This window comes from Lytechinus variegatus, chromosome 8, assembly GCF_018143015.1.
Source record: "Lytechinus variegatus isolate NC3 chromosome 8, Lvar_3.0, whole genome shotgun sequence".
Taxonomy (NCBI): Eukaryota; Metazoa; Echinodermata; class Echinoidea; order Temnopleuroida; family Toxopneustidae; genus Lytechinus; species Lytechinus variegatus.
Window position 1 is genome coordinate 33,187,953 of NC_054747.1, and position 27,918 is coordinate 33,215,870.

General features: G+C 35.6%; 1 protein-coding gene across 3 annotated transcripts; it reads right to left on the reverse strand.

Moving 5' to 3' along the window:
* Window positions 1–61: 61 nt before the first annotated feature.
* LOC121420392 (hemicentin-1-like) lies at window positions 62–27,878 on the reverse strand. Of its 3 annotated transcripts, none has more exons than XM_041615002.1 (17): window positions 27,581–27,878; window positions 23,688–23,839; window positions 22,758–22,902; window positions 17,766–17,945; window positions 16,579–16,671; window positions 13,638–13,765; window positions 10,630–10,807; window positions 9,904–10,028; window positions 9,128–9,284; window positions 8,291–8,453; window positions 7,399–7,550; window positions 6,079–6,230; window positions 5,527–5,644; window positions 4,690–4,859; window positions 3,736–3,862; window positions 752–973; window positions 62–313 (listed from the first exon to the last, which is right to left on the reverse strand). In XM_041615002.1, the coding sequence occupies exons 1-17, from the start codon at window positions 27,663–27,665 to the stop codon at window positions 90–92; spliced, it is 2,571 nt and encodes an 856-aa protein (XP_041470936.1). In that variant the 5' UTR covers window positions 27,666–27,878; the 3' UTR covers window positions 62–89. The 3 variants fall into 3 exon arrangements, with proteins under 3 accessions (XP_041470936.1, XP_041470937.1, XP_041470938.1); XM_041615003.1 differs by having other exon boundaries at window positions 824–973; window positions 27,581–27,877; XM_041615004.1 differs by lacking the exons at window positions 62–313; window positions 752–973 and adding an exon at window positions 1,879–2,003 and having other exon boundaries at window positions 27,581–27,877.
* Window positions 27,879–27,918: the final 40 nt, after the last annotated feature.

The following is a 27,918-nucleotide window of genomic DNA, read 5'->3' on the forward strand; positions in this document are numbered from 1 at the left end:
CTCCCCAACTCCATTACAGCCGATCATTATCCAAGTGATTTTTCAACACGTATTATCAATAGCTTAGATTTTATTAATTATTATCAGGATTATAAACCAGAGTCATTTGCCGTTCCGTTGGCGTCGGAAGTACCGCCGATAGGTTTGCCATTTTTATCCGTGATTCCGTTGCCATCGGAGGGATTTACATCCTGTAGTTCAAGATTCTCGCTTGTAATATTGTCCGATCCACCGTAAGCTGGATTGATGTGGGACGGGGACTCCTGGAAGCCGTCGACCAGAGCTTCGCCATCTTCTATACCATCTGCTCGTTCTATAAGGAGAGTGACAATAAACATAACATGTTTCCAATACAGTATCACAAAGGAGTTTCAGAAACATGCCGATCATTTCTTGACATTTATATTTAGCTCGAATTTGTTGACCCCCCCCCCCCTCCTGAAGTTTATTCGCAGTTGGTGAAGTTTACCCGGATTGGGGCGGACAAGTACGTTTCCGAAGATTGAAAGAATGTCTATCCCCGTAATGCATTTACTTACCTCATCGGTATTTTTGTTTCTTATTTCGGAGAAAATATCCCGTAACAGATAGGGACAATAGTGCACAGTTGACATCCTTATAGAAATGTCTTTCTGCTTGGTATTTTATCCACCTATCATACTAATTATCTCTTTTATAATAGACTGACGGCATGGATAGAAATTTAGTTTACTCATTTGCATGCGTCACTTGCTATCATTATCATTCTAACCTGTCTGGCGAAAACTTGGGAAAGATTTGTATTGGATTGTAACCCTGGGGACCGCATTGCCAATTGACTCACTTCTGATTCCTGCTGGATCTGGTTTACGTTTGCAAGCGATAGCAAAGACCACCACCAGGATGAGAAGAAACAGACCACCAGCCACACCCGCCCCGATATAGATCAATCTTAGGTTATCCTCGGATAGACCGGCGAAGATGTTACTGAGACCTGGAAAAAAGAAAAGATGAATGAAATGATACGATGTATATCAATCTTAGATTATCCTCGGACAGACCGCCGAAGATGTTACTGAGACCTGGAAAAAAGGTGAATAAAATGATACGATGTATGTCAATCTTAGATTATTCTCGGAGAGACCGCGGAAGATGTTATTGAGACCTGGACGAAAAAATAGAATAAAACGACGTGATGAATATCAATCTTAGGTTATCCTTGGCCAGACCGGCGAAGATGTTACTGAGACCTGGAAAAAAAGGTTAATAAAATGATACGGTGTATATCAATCTTAGATTATCCTCGGAGAGACCGGCGAAGATGTTACTGAGACCTGGAAGAAAAAAAAGTTGAATAAAATGATACGATGTATATTAATCTTAGATTATCCTCGGAGAGACCGCGGAAGATGTTACTGAGACCTGTACGAAAAAACGTAGAATAAAACGACACGATGAATATCAATCTTAGATTATCCTTGGACAGACCGGCGAAGGTGTTACTGAGACCTGGTAGAAATTAAAATTGAATGAAATGATACGATGTATTTCAATCTTAGATTATCATTGGACAGACCGGCGAAGATGTTACTGAGACCTGGAAAAAAAGGTGAATAAAATGATACGATGTATATCAATCTTAGATCATCCTTGGACAGACCGGCGAAGATGTTACTGAGACCTGGTAGAAAGAAAAGTTGAATGAAATGATACGATGTATTTCAATCTTAGATTATCATTGGACAGACCGGCGAAGATGTTACTGAGACCTGGAAAAAAAGGTGAATAAAATGATACGATGTATATCAATCTTAGATCATCCTTGGACAGACCGGTGAAGATGTTACTGAGACCTGGTAGAAATTAAAGTTGAATAAAATGACACGATGTATATCAATCTTAGATTATCCTTGGCTATACCGGCGAAGATGTTACTGAGACCTGGAAAAAAGTTGAATAAAATGATACGATGTATATCAATCTTAGATTATCCTTGGACAGACCGGCGAAGATGTTACTGAGACCTGGAAAAGAAAAGTTGAATAAAATGATACGATGTATATCAATCTTAGATCATCCTTGGACAGACCGCTGAAGATGTTACTGAGACCTAGAAGAAAGAAAAGTTGAATAAAATGATACGATGTATAATTATATCAATTTCTGATTATCCCCGGACAGACCGCTGAAAGTGTTAATTACTGAGGCCTTAAAGAAAAAGTTTTAAATAAGAATCAGAAACATAAATTGTAAGAAATTTAATTTTGCCCAAGCAATCCTTGCCCAAGTAACCAATGAGAAGCTTCCGATTGACGTTGCTTGAACTCCCGACGTCCCGTTTGTGAGGCGGACGCTCTACCAACTGAGCCTATAAACCGATGTGTACCAATCTTAGATTATCATCGGAAAGACCTCTGAAAATGTTACTGAGGCCTGGGTGAAAAAAGGAGAATGAAATAATACGATGCATATCAATAACATCCTCAGAGAGCCCGCTGAAAATATTGCTTAATCCTGGGCGAAAAAAATACATATCAAATGAAATGACAATAACTCGGTGTTAACCTGTTACATGTTCTCCTTAACCGAATGTTTTCTGAAGTCAGGTTTAACTTTGACCATGGTCTAACTCTGTGCTAAAATTATGGGAAGCCAACAGTTTCAAATAAGTTGTATGTTTCTTATATTTACTATGCTCTTTTCAGATTCATTGATGGTGAAGACAATCATCTATAATTATGAACATGATGAATGATTTGAGAGCCAAATGAGCTGAAATATGATGTCTCTACTGTCAGTGATTTATGTAACAATTGGATATCCATACTTAAACCACAACTTGAAACCTGAGTTTAAGATAAACCCGACTTCAGAATATATATGTTTACTCTACGGTCAGATTGGCGGAACCCGACTCCATTTATATGCGAGTACACTTTACCCGGAAACCATTGTGCGAGAAACATGACAAAAGGAGGATTAGACCTCTTTCAAATGATCCAAGAAGGGGTCATTATTAATTCCATATAGTCTCTCTAATTAGGCACATCCTGTTCTTGATTGGAGAAAAGTATCAATGAAAAATATATTGGAGTTCAATTTACGGGGAACACTTTAACTTTCAGAAAGAAGAACCAACTGCGAAGTAATCCCCCATCCAAAGGTAAAGAGAACAACTAAAAAGAACATGGGTCTAATCAAAACTGTCAAAAACCATTTTCGGCTTGTTTGGTCCCTTTTTTTAAAATACATAACGGTATACTACTTTAACAAATACTAAGAACAGAAATTTGGACATTCTCACCCAAACCACTTTCAAGTTATACCCTTCTACGGAATATCACATCGGGTGACCGTTAATGGTTTTTTTTATTGATCTTTTTATTTGGCTTTTCTGTTTTCACAAATACAATTTGTTACTAATTTGATAGTAATGCTTCATTCCCCTTTACAATATTTAATGCGGAAGAAGGAAGAGTCAATAAACAGGGCCGTGTGGTCTAATGGTTAGAGCTTGGACTCATCATTGAAAGATTGTGAGTTCAAATCCCAGCTCTGCTAGTATTTCCACTTGAACAAAAAAAAGCCCAAGAGTATTTTTGTCGTCTTTATCGATCAGCCACTATGACTGATTAAACTGGCCATAAAACGTTTCATTTGTAATTGGATATATACTACATTTGCGTTGATGCAGCGGAAAGTTGCTTTGTCGATATCCTAAGATAGTTACCTCAACGGAAACAGAAAAAAACTTACCACTTTCACCAAACGAGTCGGTTGAAAACACCTGTCTTAGAATAGTTCCCTGACCAAGTTTGTTGCTTGCCCACATCTTTAGCTCATAGGTAGCGTTAGATCTCAGCCCTTTGATTGTGTGCGATCTCTGAATGGAAAGAAATGTATCGTTTTTATTGCTTTGACTGAATGTACAAAGCTAAGAAAGGAATTTAAACTTGCACCTTTGGGTTATGGAAGGACATTATTAACACCAGAGTTAACATCATCAGCGTTATCACAATGATTAAACCAACGTCTTTACATCAGCTGTTATCGTAATCGTCACCATTATCCCCAAGTCACCACCGAAACCACCACTGTCATCCCCCAAACTTTCGTAAGTAATAAAATATAACTTTCATGTGATATAATTATATCCATGCACAATATATATATGGTATACCATCCCTTCCACGAACACCATTATGATCGACCATGATAAAAGCGATACCAATAGGTTGGCAGGAATGCGTCGTTTAATCGACTAATCATACCCATCTCAAAACCATTATTAGTCAATAGAGCTAGGTAGTATAGTACCGATCTCATCACGCTTTCCATTAAGCTAAAAAAATTAATGACGGATCACGTGACCGATTTCAGCCAATCAATTAATCAGGATCCATATCACCATTGTATAATAATACATAACGCCAGGGCCGTCGCCAGGGGGGGTGCGGAGGGTGCGAACGCACCCCCCTTCAGAACCAAAAATAAATAAATAAATAAAAAAAAAAAACAAAAAACAAAAAACAACCGGAGGGGGGGGGTAGGGATACTTGAGGGCTCTTTTGAAAAAGATCTGGCCGGCGGGCTATGTAACTGCATGAAATTGAGTTAATACGTTGTTTTTTGCGTTTTTGTGTTTTTTTTTCATAAAAAGCACCCCCCCCCCACCAGAAAAAGGCTGGTGACGGCCCTGATAACGCCTACCATGTTCGGAGGGAGCTTGTCTCTGGACCATTTGCCCTTCTTTGGTGATATCATTCTGTATTCGTATTTGAAACTCGTCACAGGATAGCCACCATTACCAACAACGTTCCAGTCCAATGTCACTGTTCGACCAGAGTACTTAAGGTTGAGATTTAACATTGGTGGTGCACCTAAAGTGAGATGATGGGAGAGAAAGGAGGGGTGAGAGAAAAGGAGGCAAGAGGGGCGGAGGGTGTGGGGGGGGGGGGTTGAAAGGAAGGAAAAGAAAAGTTCATATGAAGTTGAAGTTAAAGTCATTTTCTGTTTTAGGGATGCCAACAATAATATACAATATCCCACTATATCTTTTGTTCACAGGACTTTTTTAGTTGCAACACTAAAAAAGTGGGCATGGAAACACTTTTTCGATGAGGATGCTTGAAGTAGTTTCATCATGTCCAACTAAAAACCTTCCCCAAGATAATGGCAACGTCATGAAACGGACGACATTTGATTGGTTAGTTGGTCTGTACACAATCAAGATAAGCTTTATCAAGCAGATGACACGACAATGATATGGTTGACGAATATCTATCGAAGAGATATTGAATGAAGAGCATATACAATATCAAATGCTGCAGTGACGTATCTAGTACTATCACGTTAAATACAGTATACATGATCAAAACAAATCTTGAAATATACTTATAAATTTAAATGTACCTCAAATCAATAAAACTAACTCACTAACACATTCTTTCTGTATTTTTTTTTACTTTCAGAAGTGCCTAGATATGATATAAAAACTATTTTTTGTCAATTTCATTTTCATCTTTAACAAAACAACGGGATACTTACTATTGACCTTGATTCGGATATCTTGCCTGGCTTCTGTGATGTTATTGCTCGCTACGCACAGGTAATGGCCGCTATCCCTTGCAATCAGCCGTCGAAACTTGATAGTCCCGCCCGAGATCTAAAACATGGTCAAAGTCAAATAATTTGTCAATTTGCGACTGTTCTTCCTCCAATCTCGATCGCATGAAGTTTTTAAACCAATTTTTTTTATTTTTCGAATGTTACGCCTTCAACAATGGCTCTCTACAGCGTTTGGGGCCGACTCCTCCCGCAGATTGTAAATTGACACATCAAATTAGCAATTGTCCAATTACCAAAGTCAATTCGGTCACCTGTTTCCCATATCTAAATCAACATGAACTAGACCCCACGGAGAAGTAGCATAAACACTTCGGCTATTGGATTTCGGTCTTTTTTTACCACACTGGCTAAAACTAATTGATCTTCATTATGATTAAAATAAACATAAAAATTGCAGTTTTGTTTATGACATATTACATCTCGCTACTTAGTTTGAGTAAATTGAATCCAATGGTAAGATGGAAAACTTACAGATCTGTGCGAGTCGTTGAGCAAATGAAGTCCCCTGTATAGCCACTCAACAGTAGGGGGCGGACTTCCCTTTGCTGTACATTCTATCGTTAAGGGTTGGCCTGCATCCCCGGTGTGAACATCTTTTAATCTTGGGTAAATAACAACGGGAGCTGTAGAATCAGTGAAAAATAAGGGAAAGTCTTACGAGTTGCTTAGAATTGTCAAGTACGTTAGAATCTATCAGGAGACATTTGTTGATGAAAAAAAATAAGTGAAGGGGTGGGGTGGGCATGCATTGTTTCATTCGGCTGAAAAGTAATTTGTAATGCGGGTTCGAACGCATCAAATTTAAAAGTTAAAAATACACCTTTTTCACGTTCACTATTATCTAAAAAAATCAATACACATTAAAAAAACACCAAGTGTATATTTTACTGGAAATATAACAAACACTTGGGGTTATTTTAAGCAAGAATGATACATATTTTCTATTTGTGCGCCATTGAAAATTATGTAGTGCACGTTTTCGCTCTATTTTGCAATGGCGAATTCATTTTGTGTGTGTATGTGAGGGAGGGGGGTCTACAAACAAAATAATATGGAAGACAAAAACAAAGGATGGTGAGCAAAATGTAGAAATTCAAAGAGATAGCAAAAGATCAAACACAACGAACCACAGTAATAATAAAAATAATCATGAATTATGCTAATCAAATCAATTGCGATGATTGGAAAGATGATTAGCAAACTTTTCATCATCATCATCATCGTCATCATCATCATCATCATCATCACCATCATCATCATCATCACCATCATCGTTATCATCATCATCATCATCATCACCATCATCATCATCATCATCATCATCGTCATCATCATCATCATCATCATCATCATCGTCATCATCACCATCATCGTTATCATCATCATCACCATCATCGTCATCATCATCATCATCATCATCATCATCATCGTCATCATCATCATCACCATCATCATCATCATCACCATCATCGTTATCATCATCATCACCATCATCGTCATCATTATCATCATCATCGTCATCATCATCATCATTATCATCATCATCGTCATCATCATCATCATTATCATCATCATAATCATCATCATCATCATCACCATCATCATCATCATCATCACAATTCCTTCAACACAATTTGCGGAGCTTTTTGTAAAGGCCCATAGGATATAATAAAGAATTCATTACATAACAAATACAAATGCTCGTTGCTTACGCGCTCGTGGGTATAGTCTGTTCTATATAGGAACATATAGATATATACAATACAGCAAGAGTGTTTGACAAATACTGACCTGCAAATACCACGTTTGTTTCTGCTTCTATAACATCGGGATCAGCCTTTCCCTGCTCCGTAGCTCGACAAATGTAAGTACCTAAATCACGCTGACTAACCCTCAGAATAGTAAGAGTGTTGTTCATTATCATGTACTTGCATTTTGGCAAACTAATGCAGACGGAATGAAAAATTAGGAGCAGAATAAAATTTATTCATAAGAAGTTTGTAAGAATAACAACAATATTAGAATACATGAACTAAAAAGTCTTTACAGCTATTCCATATTTTTTTCAAATGTACTAAAATAAATGTATTTGTTTCAATTTTCAACTGGTTTATATGAACGTTTTTTTCATAAAATAGTTATGATGAACAGGGTATCGCATCAACTTTGATTTACTAGGGGATAAAAGTTTGCGATGTTACGTCGGATGCCAGATCAAAATGAAATGTTTTTACATAAAGAAATAAAAACAGGCACAATCATTTTTTTAAGCATGGGGTGAACCGAAATTCTAAGGGTACAATATCTTTCTGATATTCTTTCATTAAGATTAATGTGCAAGAAAATTTGTCGTTGAACTATACTTTTTAATAAAAATATAGGCATAAATAACATAAAAAATATACATGTATTAAAGAAAGCCCAAATAAAAATTTGACAATGAACTAGTGACTGAGAAAAGGGAGTCGATGTATTCTTCACTTTTACGAGATTTGACTGTTATTACAATAATTCTGGATCATATTTGACTACAATAATTGTCGAGAATGAGGGGGCAAAATCACCCTTTTCTTCAAATTCCCTATCCTTTTTCATATGCCGCTCTGCCCCTATATGGCGTTACGGGTTTCTTGGCATCACAGTATACTTAAACTTTTGAGGAAAAAAATATATATATATTTACCTATCAGCTTGACGTGGTGTACACTGGGATCGAATCGGTGTTCTATTTTTAAACCATTCAATTTGAACACCATAATCGGCACCGCCAACATCACACACAAGCTCTGTCGAGTTGCCTTTTTCTACTGCGACTAGAGGTGGCGCTCTTTCCCTGAAGTAGATACCTTGATATGAAACAGAAAGATATATCAATGTCGGGTACGAAAAAGACAGTTGTTTTAGTATATCTACTACATCCACCCCTTCCAAATTCGTAATTAGTCATTTTGCTTTTCAAACTGCAATAATCATAAGCCATAATAATTCGACAGCAAAGCAATATTTCAGATGAACCAGAGTCCCAGACAACAAAAGCAAATCATTTATGAAGACCCGATAAAATAAGGGTTAGATGTTCATGCTAGAACTGCCTAAATGATAATGTTGAAAATGAATTGTTGAATGTTTCATACCATGTTAAGTCGTAAGCAAAATCCCAAAATTGTTATACTACTCAGATCCCCGTTGCATTAACAACATTAGTGTTATATAACTCAAAGTACCTTGATCTTATCAAATCACATTGCAATATTTCAGTAGCTTACATAATCACATTTAATCTTCAATGAAACAGTTTTGAAAGCACAATTTAGGAATAAAAAACAAAACAAAATAAAATATTGCTTTTAGAATAAACAGTAATTTTATCGAAACCATACAGCATCAAACGCCAGCTTGAAATAAACAAACCAAGTAAAACGACGACGAATTATCCAATCCAGATAAGTAAATTAATGAATAATAAGTGCCCGTGCGTTTTCCCATATTTCATGGAAACTTATTCATACGACGGACTTACCGAATACATCTAGTCTTGTTGTATCACTGTATTCATATCCAATATCATTAAAAGCTTGACAAGTGTAGTTGCCTGCATCAGCTTCTATTACTCTGTCAATTCTAAGGATTCCATCCCAACCTTCATGGAAATGTGTATTGCCAATACGTGGTATGGCCTAGTAAAACAATCAAACAAAAGAGCAAAACATAAGAAAAAAACTGTAGAAATAACATCACAACGAATAACGCAAAATGGTCAATATATAAGTTGATTGTTAAGAACAATCAAAATAATTTAATATCAATTGTTTCGTCATATTCCAAAAGATCTCTGATTTCATAAATCTTCCAAGACCAAATAATAATGTTTTGGCATCATCCTTCTGTGTAATCATTGGTGTATCCAATGTCTTTAATAGGACATGGAAAAAACAAAATATTTGTACACGTCCTACTTCGTTTCAGTGAAAATAAATCAAGAAGAGAGATTGGGTCGGTTTCTACAGATATTTCTCTGTTGTGTTTAATTTCATGTTTCGAGAGATCTATAATTGCACAAATCCACCAAAAATACATAACAGTGATTCATAATATTCTGTTAAACTACTTTATCCTTTTCTTCCGGGTCATTTATGATGAATAAAATTGAATTGATGTTCGTTTAAATTTAAATTTGAATTCACGTCCATTTGGGATTATCTGTATTGGCAGATTGGAATCCAATTAATCGAATTCGTGAAAAATATGAATAATGACAAGTGAATTGGATTGATTTGGTGAAAAAATAAAACTTACTCTTCCATTCATAAACCAAGTAAATTTTGGTGCAGGAAACCCTGTGGCCGAGCATTCAAAGACAATTTCCATTCCCACGTGAACAGTTCTGATCGCAGGATGTACAGAAGTTATTCTCGGTGGGGCTAAGAAAAAAAATAATAAAAAAAAACATTGATGTTGGATGTTCGTATATGCTTTGTTAGGTGTTATTTCCTTGACACCAGTAACATTATTAACAGGAGTATACCCAGAAATTGTACGAGCAAATGAATGAAGCATTGTGTCCAACTGATCGCTTGACTTGAAATATCTCCAAAATAATGGATGAATACTTGTCCGAAATGTTTGTTAAGATTGGTAAAAGCTTAAAGAAATATTTTACAAGTCAATGAAACTTTCATCTCACTCAAAGATAATATATTAAAGGTATTGTCTAAATGACAACGATTCAACTTTCAGATCTTCAAACATAAGCGTAGGCTGATTTTAGCGGTCCTGGCTCATTTATATGTATCTGTTTTTTTTTAATTTGTAACTTCTTGATTGTGTCATTTTTGCCAAATATTAAATTGAATTGTAACAATAATGAATAGTGAATGTACGCTGAAATCCGAGAAATCAATAACACGTATCAGGAACTTTAGTTGTTATTCATCTGAATGTTATTTGCCTCGAATAAAATCAAGTTATACTTGATTTGTATAGGTAAATGGTATCTATTATGTTACAAGGCCATGTTCTTACCGTGTACTACAAGATCAAAGTTTGTGCTGATTTGTTGATTGACATTGGTTGCCTCACATCGATACATCCCGTTATCACTAACGTTGAGGGCGTCAATATCAAGTCTTGACCAGGATACCCTTTCTGAGTACATGTTAGTGATGACCGTATGCGATGAATTTGAAATCTGCTCGCTATCCTGTGAAATGAAAAAGATATGGAGATAAAATTGTGTGTTTTTAACGTTGATATATTTCATAATGTGAGCATTTAGTACTTATGCATTTTATGACTTATGTGTTGTTAAATACACAGTGGAAGATGGTAGGGGGGGGGGGCGGGCTTAAATTGATGTTCATAATAGACGGCCATTATCCATTAGCTTAGGGGTATATTGCCTTACAGATTATAGAGATAAGATGAATCGCAGCTAATAATCATCTCGCTCTTACGTCAAAATGTTGAGTCGTATTTATAAAAAAATACTTAAGGCCTGGTCACACCGCCCAAGCGTTGTTGGAGCGGTCGTGGAGCGGTAGGGAAAGAAGGTCGAATTTCGCTTTCAAAATTGGGGGAAAAATTGAAAACAAAAATCGAAAACATAAAAACAACAATCGAAATCGAAAATGGCGAACGGTAGCGAGCGGTGATGATTTTTTTCCTCTCCGCTCCAACAACGCTCGGGCGGTGTGACCAGACCTTTAAAGACCTGTCCTAATGGTACCAAACATAAATAATTACTCATCAAAAATCCGCATGTTCAACATTATCTTTTAATGCCCCCCCCCCCTCAACTTGACACATCATGACAATGAAAAGTCAAGTCTGACATTTGAAACCGTAGCATAAACCAAAATAGTATTTATTCCAGCTGTGTTGCATACAATTTAATCCTAGATGACTAGACGCAGCTACGACCAAATGCAGAAAATCCCAAATGATTGAACTTATTATCAGGTGGTTTTCCCCCACTTGACATTTTAGCCTATCCTCAAAATTGTTCATTTGTCACAATAACTATTTCTCGCGTTAAAAAGCGAAAAGTTCAACCACATTCCAAATATGTCATCCCGCATGTCTCCTAATTTCTATTTGTTTTTCTAATCTATAAAAAAATAAAGGAGGGCATATGAAAAGCATGCATATCTGGTTAGGCATGGGAGGAAATGGAAATGGAATAAGTCTTAAGGTCTTGAATGATACTAGGAAGATCCATGGAAACCTCTACAGAGCTTTTATCTTAAAATGAAGATTTTACTGCTAGAAGGCAATAAGTGATCGTTATTTAAAATATAGACTTTTGACTTGAATTAATTAATTGATATTTCATTAAAGAAATTATAATTTACTTGTACCTTGATTTGGAAACGACCAGAACAGAGATATATGATATTAGAAATCAACAACGATTAAATAAAATCCTGGGATAAATCCATTTCCACGTATCTTAGGCGAAACTCTGCCATAAGATTTCAAATGACAATATTGCATAAAATTATGCTTTTCAGCTAGTGGCGTACAGAGGGGAGGGCTTGTATGACTCTTGCCCGCCAAAATTGTTCACGACCAATAACAAAAAAGAGTAAAGGAAAGAGAGGAAGGATGCATACGGCATTATTTTCCGAATATTATGTCTAATAAAAAACGTTTAAATGTTTGCACTCTCGCTTCCATGCGATAGACCATGTCAAGCTGCGTCATCGTTGTTGGCTCGTTACGCCACTGCTTTCAGCAGAGCACCTTAAAAAATGATTGATTTTCAGCGTAACATTGTTAAAGATAATTAAAACACACCATAACCAAATATAATGAGTTGTTAATTGACACTATATCGGTTAAAATTTTGAATGCGCTTAAATATTTCTCTAAACTGACAAAAATGAATTTAATTCCTATTTGCGTGAAGGTCTCAAAATAGGCCAGCCACAAAATGAGTCTTTCCTGCCAGAGATATGGGGGCTGTACCTTGGTGCTTTGATGACGTGTTTGAGCACAGAGGAATCATACATGCAGAAGACTTCTTAGGCAACTACCGGGTCCCACATGTTTCCATGTCCCACTCACGAAAAAGAGCAACCCCTTTGGCAGTGCACGTTGTCAACATTAGTCATAAGAATAATCAATAGTATTTATTCGCCATTGTACAAAAACAAGTGATCAGCCAAAGCATTATTATGGGATGACATACTGTTTTAGTAACTGACATAATATTTAACCCCTTTTCCTTTCTTTTTCTTCCTTTTACTCCCTCTACCCCCCCCCCCTTATCGTGATTTTTGTTAGGGGGTGTCTGCCCCCCCCCCCCCAGTCGGTTTGCTGAATAACACAAGTTGTGATTCATCCAATGTATTTGGCTTGTGAAAATCTGTATTATCCAAATGATAAAGCTTCTCGTTTAGATTGGCAAAAAGAGCATTATGGCTGATGGACTGTTCCAAAAAGCACAACGAAGCATAAGTTTTGTTAGGTCTTTAATTTGCTGTCTTCAGAAAGCTTCATCATCTGTCCGTGGTTAGCGTGTTTGCGCGCGATTTGAAGGTCAAAAATTTCTAACCATTAAAGATTTTATATTGGTATAACGAAATGAGAATCACGATTTCCATTATAAATCCAGTGCATTTATCTCTCAAATATTATGAATAAAGTATTATATTAACAAAAGAAATAGTGAAAGGAAATAACTCTTGATTTTGATCCGTTAAACGGGTACACAGTTTAATTTTGAAAAAGATAGCAATCAAACATCAAGCTTGTCACTCAAATTTTCATAAAAGTAAAGGCCAACAAGCTTGCCAAACTCTATAACAGTATAAGGGATTGCATAGATGTTTTTATGCTCAATTAAAAAAAAATAGCAATCAAGTGTAAATTTTAAGTAAATTGCAAGAATTGCGATTTATTCTGACGTAAACATGACTTGTTATTGACTGCGGTTTTTTTCAACGCCCCCGAAAAGTCATAATCAGTAGTGTACTTTGCAAAGAAATCTCTGTCAACAAAATGCGTTCCGATATAGTAATAATACTCACCGATCCATTTATCTTGTACCACAGTATCCTTGCGTGAGGGAAGCCCGTCACGTTGCATTGCACCGAGATATTCTGTCCTTCTGCCATATCCAATACTGATGGAGGAATCTCTACGAACCTCAACGGCCCTAGTAATTAAAACAATTTGATTAGATTTACATTGTTCTAAATATATATATATGTTCCATTCTTCATTTAGCAGATCCAAAATATAATCTTTATAACACTGAGTACGCTTTCTTCGTACACTGTTAAAAAGATTCATCACGCATTTTGTACACAGTGCTTATTGACTTGGGGAAAAGCGAAGATTTTACAAAATAACACGACTTTTTCCTCGTAAATTTCTTAACTATTCTGTTGATTTGAGAAGCAAAACATTATTTCTAGAAAGAAAAATGCTTGATCTTTCATCTTAACATTTACTAAAAATCCTGAAAATACATCACTTTGACGCAATTAGCAATTGATTGGGAAAACACCGCCACAGATCCAAATACCAGCAATGTACCAAAACGGCTTCTCCGCAGGGAGAGGTATCGGGATTCGAGGGTCCGCACGCAAAGGGTTAAAAGAAAAGAAGTTCCCGCAGCAGAGTCTCGAGAACACCTGTAATGGTAATCTTACCAGATTGCGTAATCTTACAGGAAATTGGTATATGGTGTATGGAACCTTACAAATTTTCTTTAATAAAACACCCTTTTTTAAACAGAAATGTTCTGTTAAATTGCAGAAAAATTCTGTTCAATGAATTAACATAATGATTCTCTTGTTGCTTTTTGCAAAATCTTCTTTCTTTTTTTTCTGTAAAATCAGGGTTTTTTGTCAGTGTATTATAAGAAAGTAATACGCTTCTGATGAACTTATTTATATGAATGAATGTGTAATTATGTAAATTTGTATTTGTTGCTCCTTGATTTATGTATATTCTCTTTATGATTGTGTTGCATTTTGTATAATTATAAGCATGTAAACAAAATTAATTTCCAATAAGTTGGACAATACAAACAACAATAACAATAACAAATCAATTCCGGTCATTCATGTTAACTGTGAAATGCAGCTGGAAATTACATTAGATAACATTTTTACTACCGAGAATGATGATGGTTACAATGAAAAAAAAATCCACCATCGAAGGAAGTACAGTATTATAATATGAACTTGATTATGATTAAATAGAATGCGAAGCTGATGATACTTATAACAATGATGACTAATTTCATTCATTACTTTACTGATCATGCTGATAGTGAAAAGAAAAATGTGAATAAGTGACATACAAAATGATAGAAGTTGCAATACTTTTGAAATGAATAGAGATGACAATATTGATAATAAAAATAATAGAAAAATTGAAAATCATTATTGCCAATAAATGTTAGGAAAGTGATGTTATGTTCCTAATGAACAAAATTTTGTTTACAAATAAAATGCTGTTTTGAATCTCTGCATGAACGTTTTCTTTGATATTGCAAGCGTTTTTTAAACGATTTTTATTTTGCTGTTTGAGTTTTAAACATTTAGTTCCAAAGTGAATTAGATTGATACTTGTTACGATTCTTTGTATACCTAAACTATTTTTTTAAGGTCGAGGCTCTGGCAAGGATACATGGATTACAAGCCCAGGGAGTAATGATACATTGGAATTAACTGTACAAGGATATCAACTCTGCTTCTAGGTCAATAGATCAGTCTCATTAAAGCTGTGACTCTAACGGGTTAAGTAAAGTCGCTTTTATTGAGTCTTAGACATGTACATTCATATTCAAATTCAAATTTATTTATTTCACTTCCATCAAACAAAAAAAAAATTGTATACCATATATCAACATACATATTTGTATCCGTTGCAAAAAAAAAAGAAATAATAATACATATGTTGTGAAAAAACTTAGAAAATTAGGGCAACACATTGTAGGTTTTAAATATGTATACTATTTTTCAATAGAAATTAAATTAAGATGGAAATGGAAATACATAAGTCCTGCTCCGTGATAAAATATGATTGAAATATTAATGATGATGTTTATAACGTCTGAAGAACTTCCCTGCATAACATGATTTCTATTCTAAAATGCCGAGCAGAATTAAAGTCCTAATTACTTAAATTTACGCTCGTTAGGGGTCATTCTTTGTCGAGTGAGTCATGGGGGTGACACGACATTTGCTTCGGCGACATTTGCTCGTGTCGTAATATCTCATAGGGCATAGGGTTAGAGTTAGGATTGTAATAGAGCTTTTGGCTCCGACTAATGTATATACATGTATAAAGATTAGTGTTTATTTAGTTTTGGAGGTTAGATTTTATGTTTGGATTAACCTGCTGATTTTCCATCGGGGGAAATTGTCATCGCTGCAAATGTCATGTATTCATTCATTTATCAATTATTACAGACCAAGCAGGTCTTTGCGCTCATCCACTTCTGGCTTCCTTGTAATTCCAAAAGTTTCAAAAACTTGGGGGAAAGATCATTTGGTTTTGCATGCCCCAGTTTGTGGAATAGCCTTCCTGAAGACATAAACAAATGTACCTCTGTCGAAACTTTCAAGAATCTTCTAAAGTCTTTTTGTAATTAACTCGTAGCCCTTTGTGCGCAGTGAGCACTCTACAGAGTGGATCTGGCGCTTTATAAGTCATATTATTATTATTATTGGATTTTTTTTCCGTCGGGACAGTTTCTTTTATTCCATGATTGAGTTGTGACTTACTCTCCATGGTCTCTTACAATGGTAACTGCAAATGAGTCGTTACTCGGCACTGCTGACAATCTTATCTGGAAATTGACAATACGTCTTTGAATTTAAGATTTATATTTGTGTCCGGATAAATAAAATGAATCAATACCCTTTTTAATGTAAGAATACGTCAGAAACCGGCATATGGATGGTTTGCTGGTGCAGCGTGTTCTATGAAAGAGATGGTCGGCCCTTTACTTACATTGGATGTTGATTATAGTAACTGGACTGGTGACCGTTCCAAAAGGATTGGTTGCCGAGCATTGGTATTGACCTCTATCAGAGTCAGAGACGGCTGGAAATAAGAATGATAGATAGACAAAACTCAGAAAACATGAAAGTATTATAATGTTAATCATAATTTCACAAACCAAATAAGTATACACTTTATCTATCCGTTGACACCCCTATTTTCCTCCTCTCCATCTCCCCCTCTCCCTTATTTCTTTTTTATTTCTCTATCTATCTATCTATCCATCCATCCATCCTTCCATCCATCCATCCATCCATCCATCCATCCATCCATCCATCCATCCATCTATCTATCTATCTATCTATCTATCTATCTATCTATCTATCTATCTATCTATCTATCTATCTTCTTTCTTTCTTTCTTTCTTTCTCTCTCTCTTTTTCTTTCTGTCCCTCACCCCTCTCTCTCTCCAGCACGCGTACGATCGACCCAAAAACCAAGGCTTGTGCAAAAACAACCCACAAAACAATGATTTTCATTACTAAATCATATCTCTTTAAAATATGACATTCAAAGAATCAAGGCATTGTGGTTTATAAGGTAAAACGTTAAACGAAATATTGAAAACGTTAAACGAAATATTATCTTTTGATTTTTTTTTATTAAAAGACACGCTTCTCCAATTTGATATTACTGACAAGGCTGTTTCGTATTGTCAGAATCTGAATATCAAGATGATACTCCTCTTGAAGAACATTCATCGTGAATCATATATACCCCAAGATTTCGTTCTAAAATCCGAGACAGGTGTTCAGGAAGACATTTTCTTTTCATATTTGTTCCCGAAATAAAAAAGAAATGACAGAAAGAGAGAAGAAGGGAGAGGGGGTGAAGGGTTTGGGAGATCCACTCTCTTTGATGGAGGCTGAGACTTTCTATTGCTAACTTATTTGTTACTGCATGAATAGATTGCTACTGAATTTAATAACCTAAATAATGTTCATGAAATAATGTTTATCTATAAATAATTTCTTTTAATTTCGAAGTCAGTAATCTGCTTCAACATTTTAAAAATATGAATAACGTTACGTTGCTTCTGACTTGATTTTAACAAATTCAAATGCAGCCCATGATATGACAAACAGAGCAAGTCACCATATAGCAATCTTGAGAAAACCTCTAAAATGGATACTTACATGCAAAACTAATATCGAGACCATCGAATTGGACATTGGCTGAGGGTGCCAATGTGCGCCCATTCTTCCTCCATATAACATGGGGCAAGGGAACACCTCTTACTGGACAGGTCAAGATGAATGGACGAGAGAAATTGGCTGTGACCGTCGTTGGAACAACATCAACTAATTCTGGGCCATCTAATTGAGGAGAAAATGAGAGAAAAAAAATACATGAATGTAATTTGTGCGGTGAAGATAATGCAAATTTGTAAGGTAAAATGGTTTTGAAATTGATTATATTAATTGAAAACTATAGTTATCATTATGTGATGATGATGGTGGTGATAAACGTCCCTATTAAATATGATCCCGTCATAATAATGCAAATAGTGATGATAAGAATCTTTAACTTATCAAGCCGTCCGTGTTAGTGAGGAAATGAAGCATACGCAAAGATTAGAAAATAAATCTTGAAAATAAGCTTTAGAGTTAGATATAAAGCAGATTTGTTTAAGAACGGAAATGGTGACGCGATTGAGTTAAGTAGTAAAATACAGACTGGAGAGTAGCTAGCATGTGAAATCAATTAATAGATATTAATACGGTTATAAATATGTCTGATAAGTTGTTTTTGATTGTCATTGATAGGATTTCATCTTGGATAGTTTCATTAGATTTTACCTTTAATAACGAGGCAATATATCGAGACAACGTGGCAAAATATCGTCTGCTAGGCCCCCTGTATTATCGAGGGGCTTACGAAGTGACTAACTTTGACAGATTCTGCCAACATCACGTTGTGTCTCTGCTTGAAAGGAAGGAAAGGAGGGGGAAGCAGATTTCGATTTTGTAAGAGGATCTTAAGGTCTCTGTAATCATGATGAATCATTCATTGTAACTGTCATCAAAGTGCCAAAAACTAATTGAATAAAACATTCTTCAAATGTGTCATTGATACAAATTCTAACTGTTTGTCTTTACAAATCCATGTCTTATTGAAAACAAAAATCATTCAAGAACGAGAAATCGGGATCATTGCATTCGTCAGTTTCTGCAAAGAAATATTAGTTCATCTATTTTACCTCCATCTTGCTTTTGTTCTGTAGATCAGGAAGTACTATGTGTTTTTCTCCTGAAAGGGTAAGGGGGAGTACATTTGCCTTTACTAGATATTGAAAAAATATGTATGTAAATAGGACTCCATTCATATCATATTTGGTATTTTTTAAAGATCACTAAAGCCGCCAAGGTTGTTTTCTGTTCGTCACCTCCCAAAATAGAGGGACGAGCTGGAACAAAAATCTTACAGAATCCCATTAGGCATGTTAGGAGTATGTAAACAAAACAGTGTAGATTCTTACCTCTTTGTATCAAAATAAATTTCGAGCCATACGATGGCGGTAAGCTCCATTTTCAATACAAAATATAAATAATCATATTACAAGGCACACTTTTCATATTGGGCAACTGTTCACATAACAATTGGTTACGAAATTATCGAATTCTCAGTGGGTAGTTTTAAGCTAATAATGTGAGCTGTTGTTGAAAACTTCACAGTATTGGTTGAAAACTACCCAGAGTTGGATATTTTTTTTTACCAATTATTGTGTGGACAGTATGTTGCCCAACATTTTAAAAGTGTACATTTTACCTATTATTTTTGAATGACATTCACGCATTAGTTTCAACGCAATAATACGGGAGTCACTTTTTATGAATCACTTTCACTTGCTTTTGATAGCAATTATCGTTTGCAAACTTTCAGTATCGTGTATCGAAAACATTTTTTTTTTCAAATGGGAGCTACGTCCTTCTCTATACGGACCTGGGTTGAGTACAGCACAATGTGGGTAAATTTCTTGTTGAAGGAAAACACATCATGATTGGGGATCGAACCCACGTCCCTCAGACGAGAGTCTTAACCACTAGACCAAGACACTCCCACAGATAGGAGTTACCATGGTGATATTTCGACATTCCAAAGTACATTTGAATAAAAATGCGTCAAGGGCGGGTGGGTATGTTTCAGCATGATAGGTCCATGGTTTAACGAAATATGTTACTCTGAATTTCCGAGTGACCAAGGTGCTCTAGCAAAGTTATATTCGTTGAAAGGGCGAACTTCATTTGGCGCATATTGGGTCGAAAAAAAATACATGATGCATACATACTAACGATCAAAGCATCACTTTTAGTTGTGGTTTTAAGGACCTGTCGTCGCCCGTCTGTGATTCAGAACAAAAAAGTAACATTTCTCCCAAAGACATACAACTGGTAAAAACTAAACCTGTCTCATGACATTCTCTATGCCTATTTTTATCCTTAGCTGGCACAAATCCGATTTCCCAACAAAGATTCGAGATATGAGTAACGGTGAAGAAAGTTTTTTGGCCAAGAATAAAAAAGTAAATGAATCTCATTTTGTCAATATCCTTTTTGGAAATTACCACTGGAATGTACACTAGAATTGCCCATGTGTACTTGTAAATACTTGTGTCACTCATAAGAAAATGAGGAACATTATTACCAACTAAAACTTCTTTAATACTAAATAGGTTCATTATTGCGGATTGAAATAATCGCTAGAGGGTATTCATTTGTCTCGCAATCTACTATGGTCAACAAGGAAATTCGTGATCACTCTCGCAAAAAGTGTTCACTGGCTTTCTAGGAAATTCGTGATCACTCTCGCAAAAAGTGTTCACTAGCTTACAAGTTCACGAGCTTTCGAGTGCCGCTGCGAGAGTGATCACGAATTTCCTTGTTGACCATAGTAGATTGCGAGACAAATGAATACCCTCTAGCGATTATTAAAACTTCTTTGTTAGGTGTGCGGACCTGGAGCCCTCTCCATTGGTTTGATTACTTTATATGACAAATGTGAATTGCAAGAAAAATGAATGTTTACTTGAATTTGAATTGAAAAGCCAGATCCCCGTTAACAGGTTCAACTAAGACAATCAGTATAGTTGCTACATAATATTTCCTATGATATCATCATACATGTACAAACAGATTTGAACATTTAATACACCATTCATTGAGCAAAGGTTCGGGGATGTAAAAGGGGATGTAAATGACCAGGTTGCCATTGACTTTGATACCTGCTTCGCCCCTAAACAGGAAATACACATTATTCCCTGATTTTGAAAATAGATCGCGGATTTTCCTAAACTTGTCTTTATGTTAACATGACAATAGGTATACCCATGAGATACATAACCTTTAGTTCCCCCTTGGATGAATCTCATTGGGAACTGAATTTCCTATCGCGGTCACTTTCCCCCTTTACCCTGCCACCTGTACCCCCTAACTTCTTTTCACCGCAATGTGAGTAACAGTAGGGGTGAGTCATAGGGGTGTCAGCTAATTGATTGACCCCATGAAGGGGTACACCAATACCCTTCTCGAAAACTCCTAGAGAGTTTGAATGTCAGTGGGATATCAATTTTCTTTTGGAGAGGTTTGAAGGCACCTTGCATGCAGATTAAATAAGATTAGGGTTGATATGTGATGGTATTAACACCTTTGAAAGATATTGACCCGTATGGGCGTTAATCTCGTTAACAGGAAAATTATCCCCCTTAGAAGTCAAGTGACTTTTCCTAATTGGCTTAAACACCTATATCACACGATTAGCTATCCGGGTTTGCTATCGAGAAAAAGACAAACGTGTCATTTTGCAGGCATATTGTTAAGCGCATATCTAACCGTTCTTTGTAATGCACTGTTATTATTTGACATTATACATGCACAACTTCAAACACAAGTGAGAACACGCATAGCTTATGTTCAAATCAACGAATGTTAATTATACCCTAACAATACTGAGTGGAAATGATAATTCCTTCATCGGTTGAATAATGTGATGAAACGTATCATGATATTGAAGTTAGTTAATGTGGCTAATTGTGTTACTAATTTTTAGATATGACAGATCATGTTCATCATCTTACTCCTATACCAAGAGACCTTAGGTATACTTGTCAGAGCCTCAAAAGAAGATGATTTATATTGAATGCATTAAGATGACATTTTATGGAACAGTTTGCCTTTTATAACACTTGTTTTTATTTTTTGTTACATTGGTTTACATCGTTTATTTCTAATTGCTTTTATACTATACGTATTGATATGAATCCTATTCGACACGATATTAAAACAACTAAGTTTTGAAGATTTACCTTAAATATGCCTCTTCCTGCATCGAGCAAATCTAATTTCCCTAAGTCAGCTCCATACAGGGATATGCAATGAGGGACAATGTAATCTTATGGGATGAAAATTTACCACGCGTTAGAACAGGGTATGTCATGATTAAACTGATAATTCATAGCGATATATTATTATCTTCTGTATGCCCTACACACATTAACCTTCTGTTTTTAAATATCATATCAAGCAAGCAAAACTGTACAATGTGGCTCTTGATCAAAGATGTGACTTGTAATAAAAATGTCCAAATATATTTCATTAGCATGCAAGATTGATATGACTCTGTGCATGAAGCGCCCCTCATTGATCTCGTGATGTGGAAGGTACTTTAATACCTCTTGTTTTACATTAAAATAGTTTTGGCAATTTTCATTATGTGTCATTTCTATATAACCGTCAGTTACTTTTTACTGAATTCCTAGATTATCACCTCAAAATTCGCAGGATCCACCAATTAAGAAATAAACGAAGGCAAATATAAAGTTGGAATATACAACTGATTTCCATATAAAGTTAGTTTCCTAAAAGTGATGATGTAAATGTGTATCTAACAGTAATAAGTGGTCTTTCATAAGCGGCTTTAGACTCATTATTAAATCTGACATTTCATTATATGTCCGTTGTTATTTGAAATATGTCATTGCAATAACCATCTTTCTTAACACCATGCTTGATGTTATAATTATCAATCTTGTTTTCGTTATTATCATTAGCAAGAAAAAGACGATGATGACTCTCATTATCATCAGATTATTGGAATGAGTATGTCTCTGTCATTGAAGTTCAGGTACTTACATCCTACAGTTAGTTGAAACATACACCTGACAATTCTTCTAGAATTATCAGTAACACTGGCCGTGTAGAAACCAGCGTCTGTCTTTGTAACTTCACTGATGATTAAGGAATCCGATCGTATAGTATGTTGAGCTGATTGGACAATCTGGAAAGAGAAAAAAACAAAATCTTTAATACATTTTTTTATCTTTTATTAATTTTGAATATAACTGGGGGTCAAAAAACTTGAGATCTTCAGTAAACTTACAAATCAGTCAAAAATTACTATTTAATAGGGTCAGCTGGGTGCAACTTTTATTTTAGTCCTATTTGACTATTTTTAATTGTAATTTATGAGGACAGAGTTAATTCTAACTAGAATATATGTCAGGAAATGTGACTAGCATTTCACTTGCATGCAACTGACCACTTATCTATTCAATTTGACTGATTTGTTTTAAGAGTGTGATTTCTCGTACCTCGTACTCCAGGAGCCTGCTTTAAATATCACAAGCATCTATACATAAAACTGGTTTTCTACCTGATTTGGTATACAAGTAGGAACAATTATCGTCCAGAGTATATTTCTGACCAGTGAAAACAAACTTGTGCTCTTACCCTATAGGGATCACTTAATTAATTTATAAGAATATTAGGATGGTAACATTAGGCCTAACAGATCAAACATGTCAAATGGGGAAAATGAGAAAAAAAGATTTGTTATAATAGCATTTATTTCTTAATCTGATATTCACTTCCTTATTTACCAGAAAATAGATTTACCAAAACTAGCTATCTGTTTTATGAAATGGTAAAAATGTGTTAAATCAACTGTTTTGAAGTATGGTGTAACTTTCATTGGATCAAAAGTGACCATAGTATAGTAAAAATGGTTGTTTGTTTTAAGCCCAAACAATAACAAGCAATATATACAATATTAAACTACCGAACCTCATTTCCAGGTGTAAGATGCATTGCCGGTGAGTATTGCCATCTGTAGTAAACTTGACCCATGACCCCTGATACGGGGCAGGTCATTTCAAAGTTTTTGGTACCTTCTGGGCTCGTGAGGTCCTGTCTGGCCTGTGTAGCTAGTTGTAGACCTACATTAAATATAAATGATAATGAATCATTGATGCAGAAATGATGATGGTCATGGTGATAGTAATTAGAAAAAAAGATATCTAGACTGATGAAAAAAAAAGTTCCTGCAGCAGAGTCTCGAGAACAAGCAACCTCTCCCGGTATAAGCCAGTGTAGATAAACATTTTGAAGACTTCTTTCAATATATATTAAATGTGTTGAATGTATTATCCTTAAAGTGTTAAGGTATGAAGATGTGAAGATACACAGGCACAGGTGACGAAAAACAAAGAGTAATAATAATAATTATTATAATAAAATAATAATAATCATCATAATAATACACTGTTAGAAAAAATAAAAGAAGTTCCTGCAGCAGAGTCTCGAGAACACCTGTAATCTTACCGAATTGCGTAATCTTACAGGAAATTGGTATTTGATGTATGGAATCTTACAAATTTCCTTGAATAAAACACCCTTTTCCCCTTTTTAAACAGACCTGTTCTGTTAAATTGCAGAAAAATTCTTGTTTTATGAATTTACAGAATGATTCTGTTATTGCTTTCTACAAAATCTTCTGTTTATTTTCTGTAAAATCACGGGTTTTTTTACCAATTTCCTGTAAGATTACGCAATTCGGTAAGATTACAGGTGTTCTTGAGACTCTGCTGCAGGAACTTCTTTTATTTTTTTTCTAACAGTGTACCAGTGTTTATTTGTGTTTCTATTTCCAAAGCATCATATTTGGAATATCGTTCTTTTCTGTCTCTCTGAATAAATTGTTTAAAGACTCGGATATGTATTTCGACGAGATGTAAACTGTGTAAATGGGTGTTCATAAGGATAATCTGAGGGATAACAGGACTAAAGAGACAAGTCTTTAGACATGCAATTTGTATTGACAATTTGTATTGAACACACTTGTCGCCCAGAGACACTTAACGCAGAAAGCATTGGAAAATGATCCGAGATGATTAAGAAATTGTGATTAGAAGTTAACAAAAATGATTCATAACCAAAGACTAATTAATGGTTTTATTCGATGCAAACTCTGTCTTGTGGCACAACCACTGCACACATAATCGCGCGCATGGGACTACGCGTAAATATTCGACCCATACATTTTGCCTATTTAGGTCGCCCTGGACATCAGTAGAGTGTGAGGGCATGTAAAGAGCAATGGATCACATAGTTGGCATTTTTAGATATACCATTTTGCCCAAGTAACATTCAAAATAAATGAACTCAAATTTATTGTCTTCATCTCCCCCTACAGTACGGATTTCCCTTTAACTGGGTAGGAATACTAGCAGGGGGGTATTACGGGGAGGAAATTAAGAGCGGAGGCGATGACAGTACGCGTGGATTCTGGGACCTGGTAAACTTTCGTGTAGACGGGAACGGGAAAATCTGCTACATTCTGCAACTAACCAACCTTAAAGATATGGCCATGTTTAACTTTGTGAGCAGCCGATTTAAAAAATTCTCAAACCAAGATGAAACATGTGTACAAGTGCATGTATTAGAACTAATAAACCCTGAAAACAACCATTATTGAGAATGAAAAGCTAAAACTACAAGGCAAACCCCGATTTTATAAATAGGCGTCTTATAGACGCCTAAATAGTACACATAAGTGTATGGGATGGAATTAAGATGGTGTTTCCGGTCACTTTATATTTCAATTTTTGAAGCACTAAATAATTATTTTCGAACGCAATTTTTTCTGGGCTTCATTTTTGTAACATATCACAGACATAGGTGACAAGTGTGACCTTCTAGCTCATATTTTTTAAAAGTCAAACCAATGTTAACCAATCACTTTAATGAAAAGGGTGAAAAATAATTAGGACGTGTTTTCAATTAAGATATTTTCTTCATTTTATTGAGGACGATTGAAAAAGTAAAAGAGTTCTTTGAAAGGGATGCTCTCCTGAAGAATAAATATTCAAAATGATAACGACCCCCCCCCCCCTCCTCCCGTCCTCCTCTCCTGGACTGTATTCATTTACATCATGATAATGATAAAATACATAGATTAATTTTATCGAATTAAAACGAATTAAAAGTCAATAGTCATGATGAAACTTAAGAGGTACAACAATCCGTATTGTTTTTTTTAATTCCTTAGTGGGGGGGGGGGGGTAGTTTTCTTCATTGAAGTAATTTTTTTCCTTCCTGTTGACAATTCATTTGATATACATGTAATCAAATCTTGAAATGTGTGTACTTTGCTTTTTTTTAGTTTGCTTTGTTTTGGCTGTCAAAATCGTCAATTAAAACGTTAAGTTTGTCCGACCAATAGTTTATATTTACTTGTAAAATTCCAGCAGCGTAGGCAATTCTTATATGCAATGTTAATGCATTTTTAAAACAAATTTTTAATTATCATGACCCAAAACCACTTTTTTGTTCTGCCCTTTTGCCACCCTCTCTATACATGGGAGGCAAGGGGCATATGACGTCATTCCGACTTTCCAACTTTTCTATGTTAATTCTGTTTAAGATGATGACTAAGGCCGTGTCACAGAGGCCAATGCGAGTTTGCCTTGGTAAACCACTCTTCAAGTTCCTTCCTTTTAATTCCCTTCGATGCCAGCTGTCAATTCGCCGGGGCACTTGTTCCCGGTTTTCAAGAAGACATTATTTGATAATTCATTAGTTATCCGGGTATTTCGTTCATGTAATTAAGTAGTGTCAATTACGAGCCCCTGGAACCTTGGAGAAGTTAAATTAAGATTTTTGTGTGTAAAGGTTACCCATGTCACCCCTTCCAAGTTGCGCATTATCTCACCAACTCTCTTTCTCCCTTTCTATCCCTCTCTTTGACTCGCCCCTCCCTCTCGCACAAACACACACACACACCCATTAACTTTCCTCTGTGCGTTTGTCGTTACACCCCCTTCCATTACAAAGTTGATTTAGCGCTGGCACATACGATGACTGATTTACAACGTGTAATATTTGATTTCAAGTTTACGTACGGGGAAACTATAGTAACCCAATGCCAATCTCAATTGTGATGAATTGGGAGCTTGTTCCCTGATGTTGATCTGACCATTTTAATGATCTGTATTATTTTGGGAGGGTTCACTACACTCTAAAAAATGAAGTGCTAATTCAGCTCTTAAAGAGCGTGTATAGTGACTGCACTTCGGAGTGCTGATTTTTCTCTTTCAAATTTGAACTATAAACAAACCAACACTCCGAAGTGCAGTCACTATACACGCTCTTGAAGAGCTGAATTAGCACTTCATTTTTTAGAGTGTATGAAATTAAAAAAACGACTTTTAACTCAGACTTTCTAAGTTAAAAACAGATCACCAAAGGTCACCTACCTTCGTTTTAGTGAACAAAAAATGAAATGAAATTTATGGGCTACAACCAAGTTTGCTTGATATAGATGAAGCAAAATTTGCTTATATTATTAATCCGATTTCAAGATAAAAAAAATCATGATATCAAGAATTGTCATTTGCTAACAATGCAAGACAATTTGATTATCAAAAAAAGAATAGAAAAGATTAAATGCCAAAAAGGGTGTGCCTTTGGTAGGTCCGCATAACATTATGTTTGTGAAAACATCTAGATGCTACATCCCCTTTATGTAACGAATTCGCCTGCATAAAACAACGTATTATTATTTTTCTTAAAGTAACTTTTGCTGTTTGAACAACTTCTGCTTAGCATAACATGAAATATACCTACCGGTATATAGTTTAACTGCAGTGGTAGAGCAACATACAAGAAAGTGTACATACCTGCTGCATTAAGAGCACAAGCGAGGAGACAAACGACGATTGGCCATGACATCCGGCATGTTAGTCCACTAGAAACAATCATCATGGCGATGGGCAGGTTGAATACAGTCCAATAAGATCTAAAAAAGTAGCTTTGTTTTTGCTCGCTCCTAATTACTCCAATTTGCTTTCATACCTGTTGTCTGATTAGTCCTTCCTGAATGCAGAAGTAGCAGTGTTGATGCCTACAATTCAGTTTAGTTCACTCTCGAACAAATACTCGCTCAAGGAATAACTCTCTCATACTCCCCTTCATGTGCGACAACGCACCGACACCTGTTACTTTCAAATGTGACGTC

Coding starts and splice junctions, on each gene's coding strand:
- LOC121420392 (XM_041615002.1), bottom strand. CDS start 27,665: ATGATGATTGTTTCTAGTGGACTAACATGCCGGATGTCATGGCCAATC. Junction 8,454..9,127: donor AACAAGACTAGATGTATTCG/GTAAGTCCGTCG, acceptor TTTCATATCAAG/GTATCTACTTCAGGGAAAGA. Junction 6,231..7,398: donor AACAAACGTGGTATTTGCAG/GTCAGTATTTGT, acceptor CTGATTCTACAG/CTCCCGTTGTTATTTACCCA.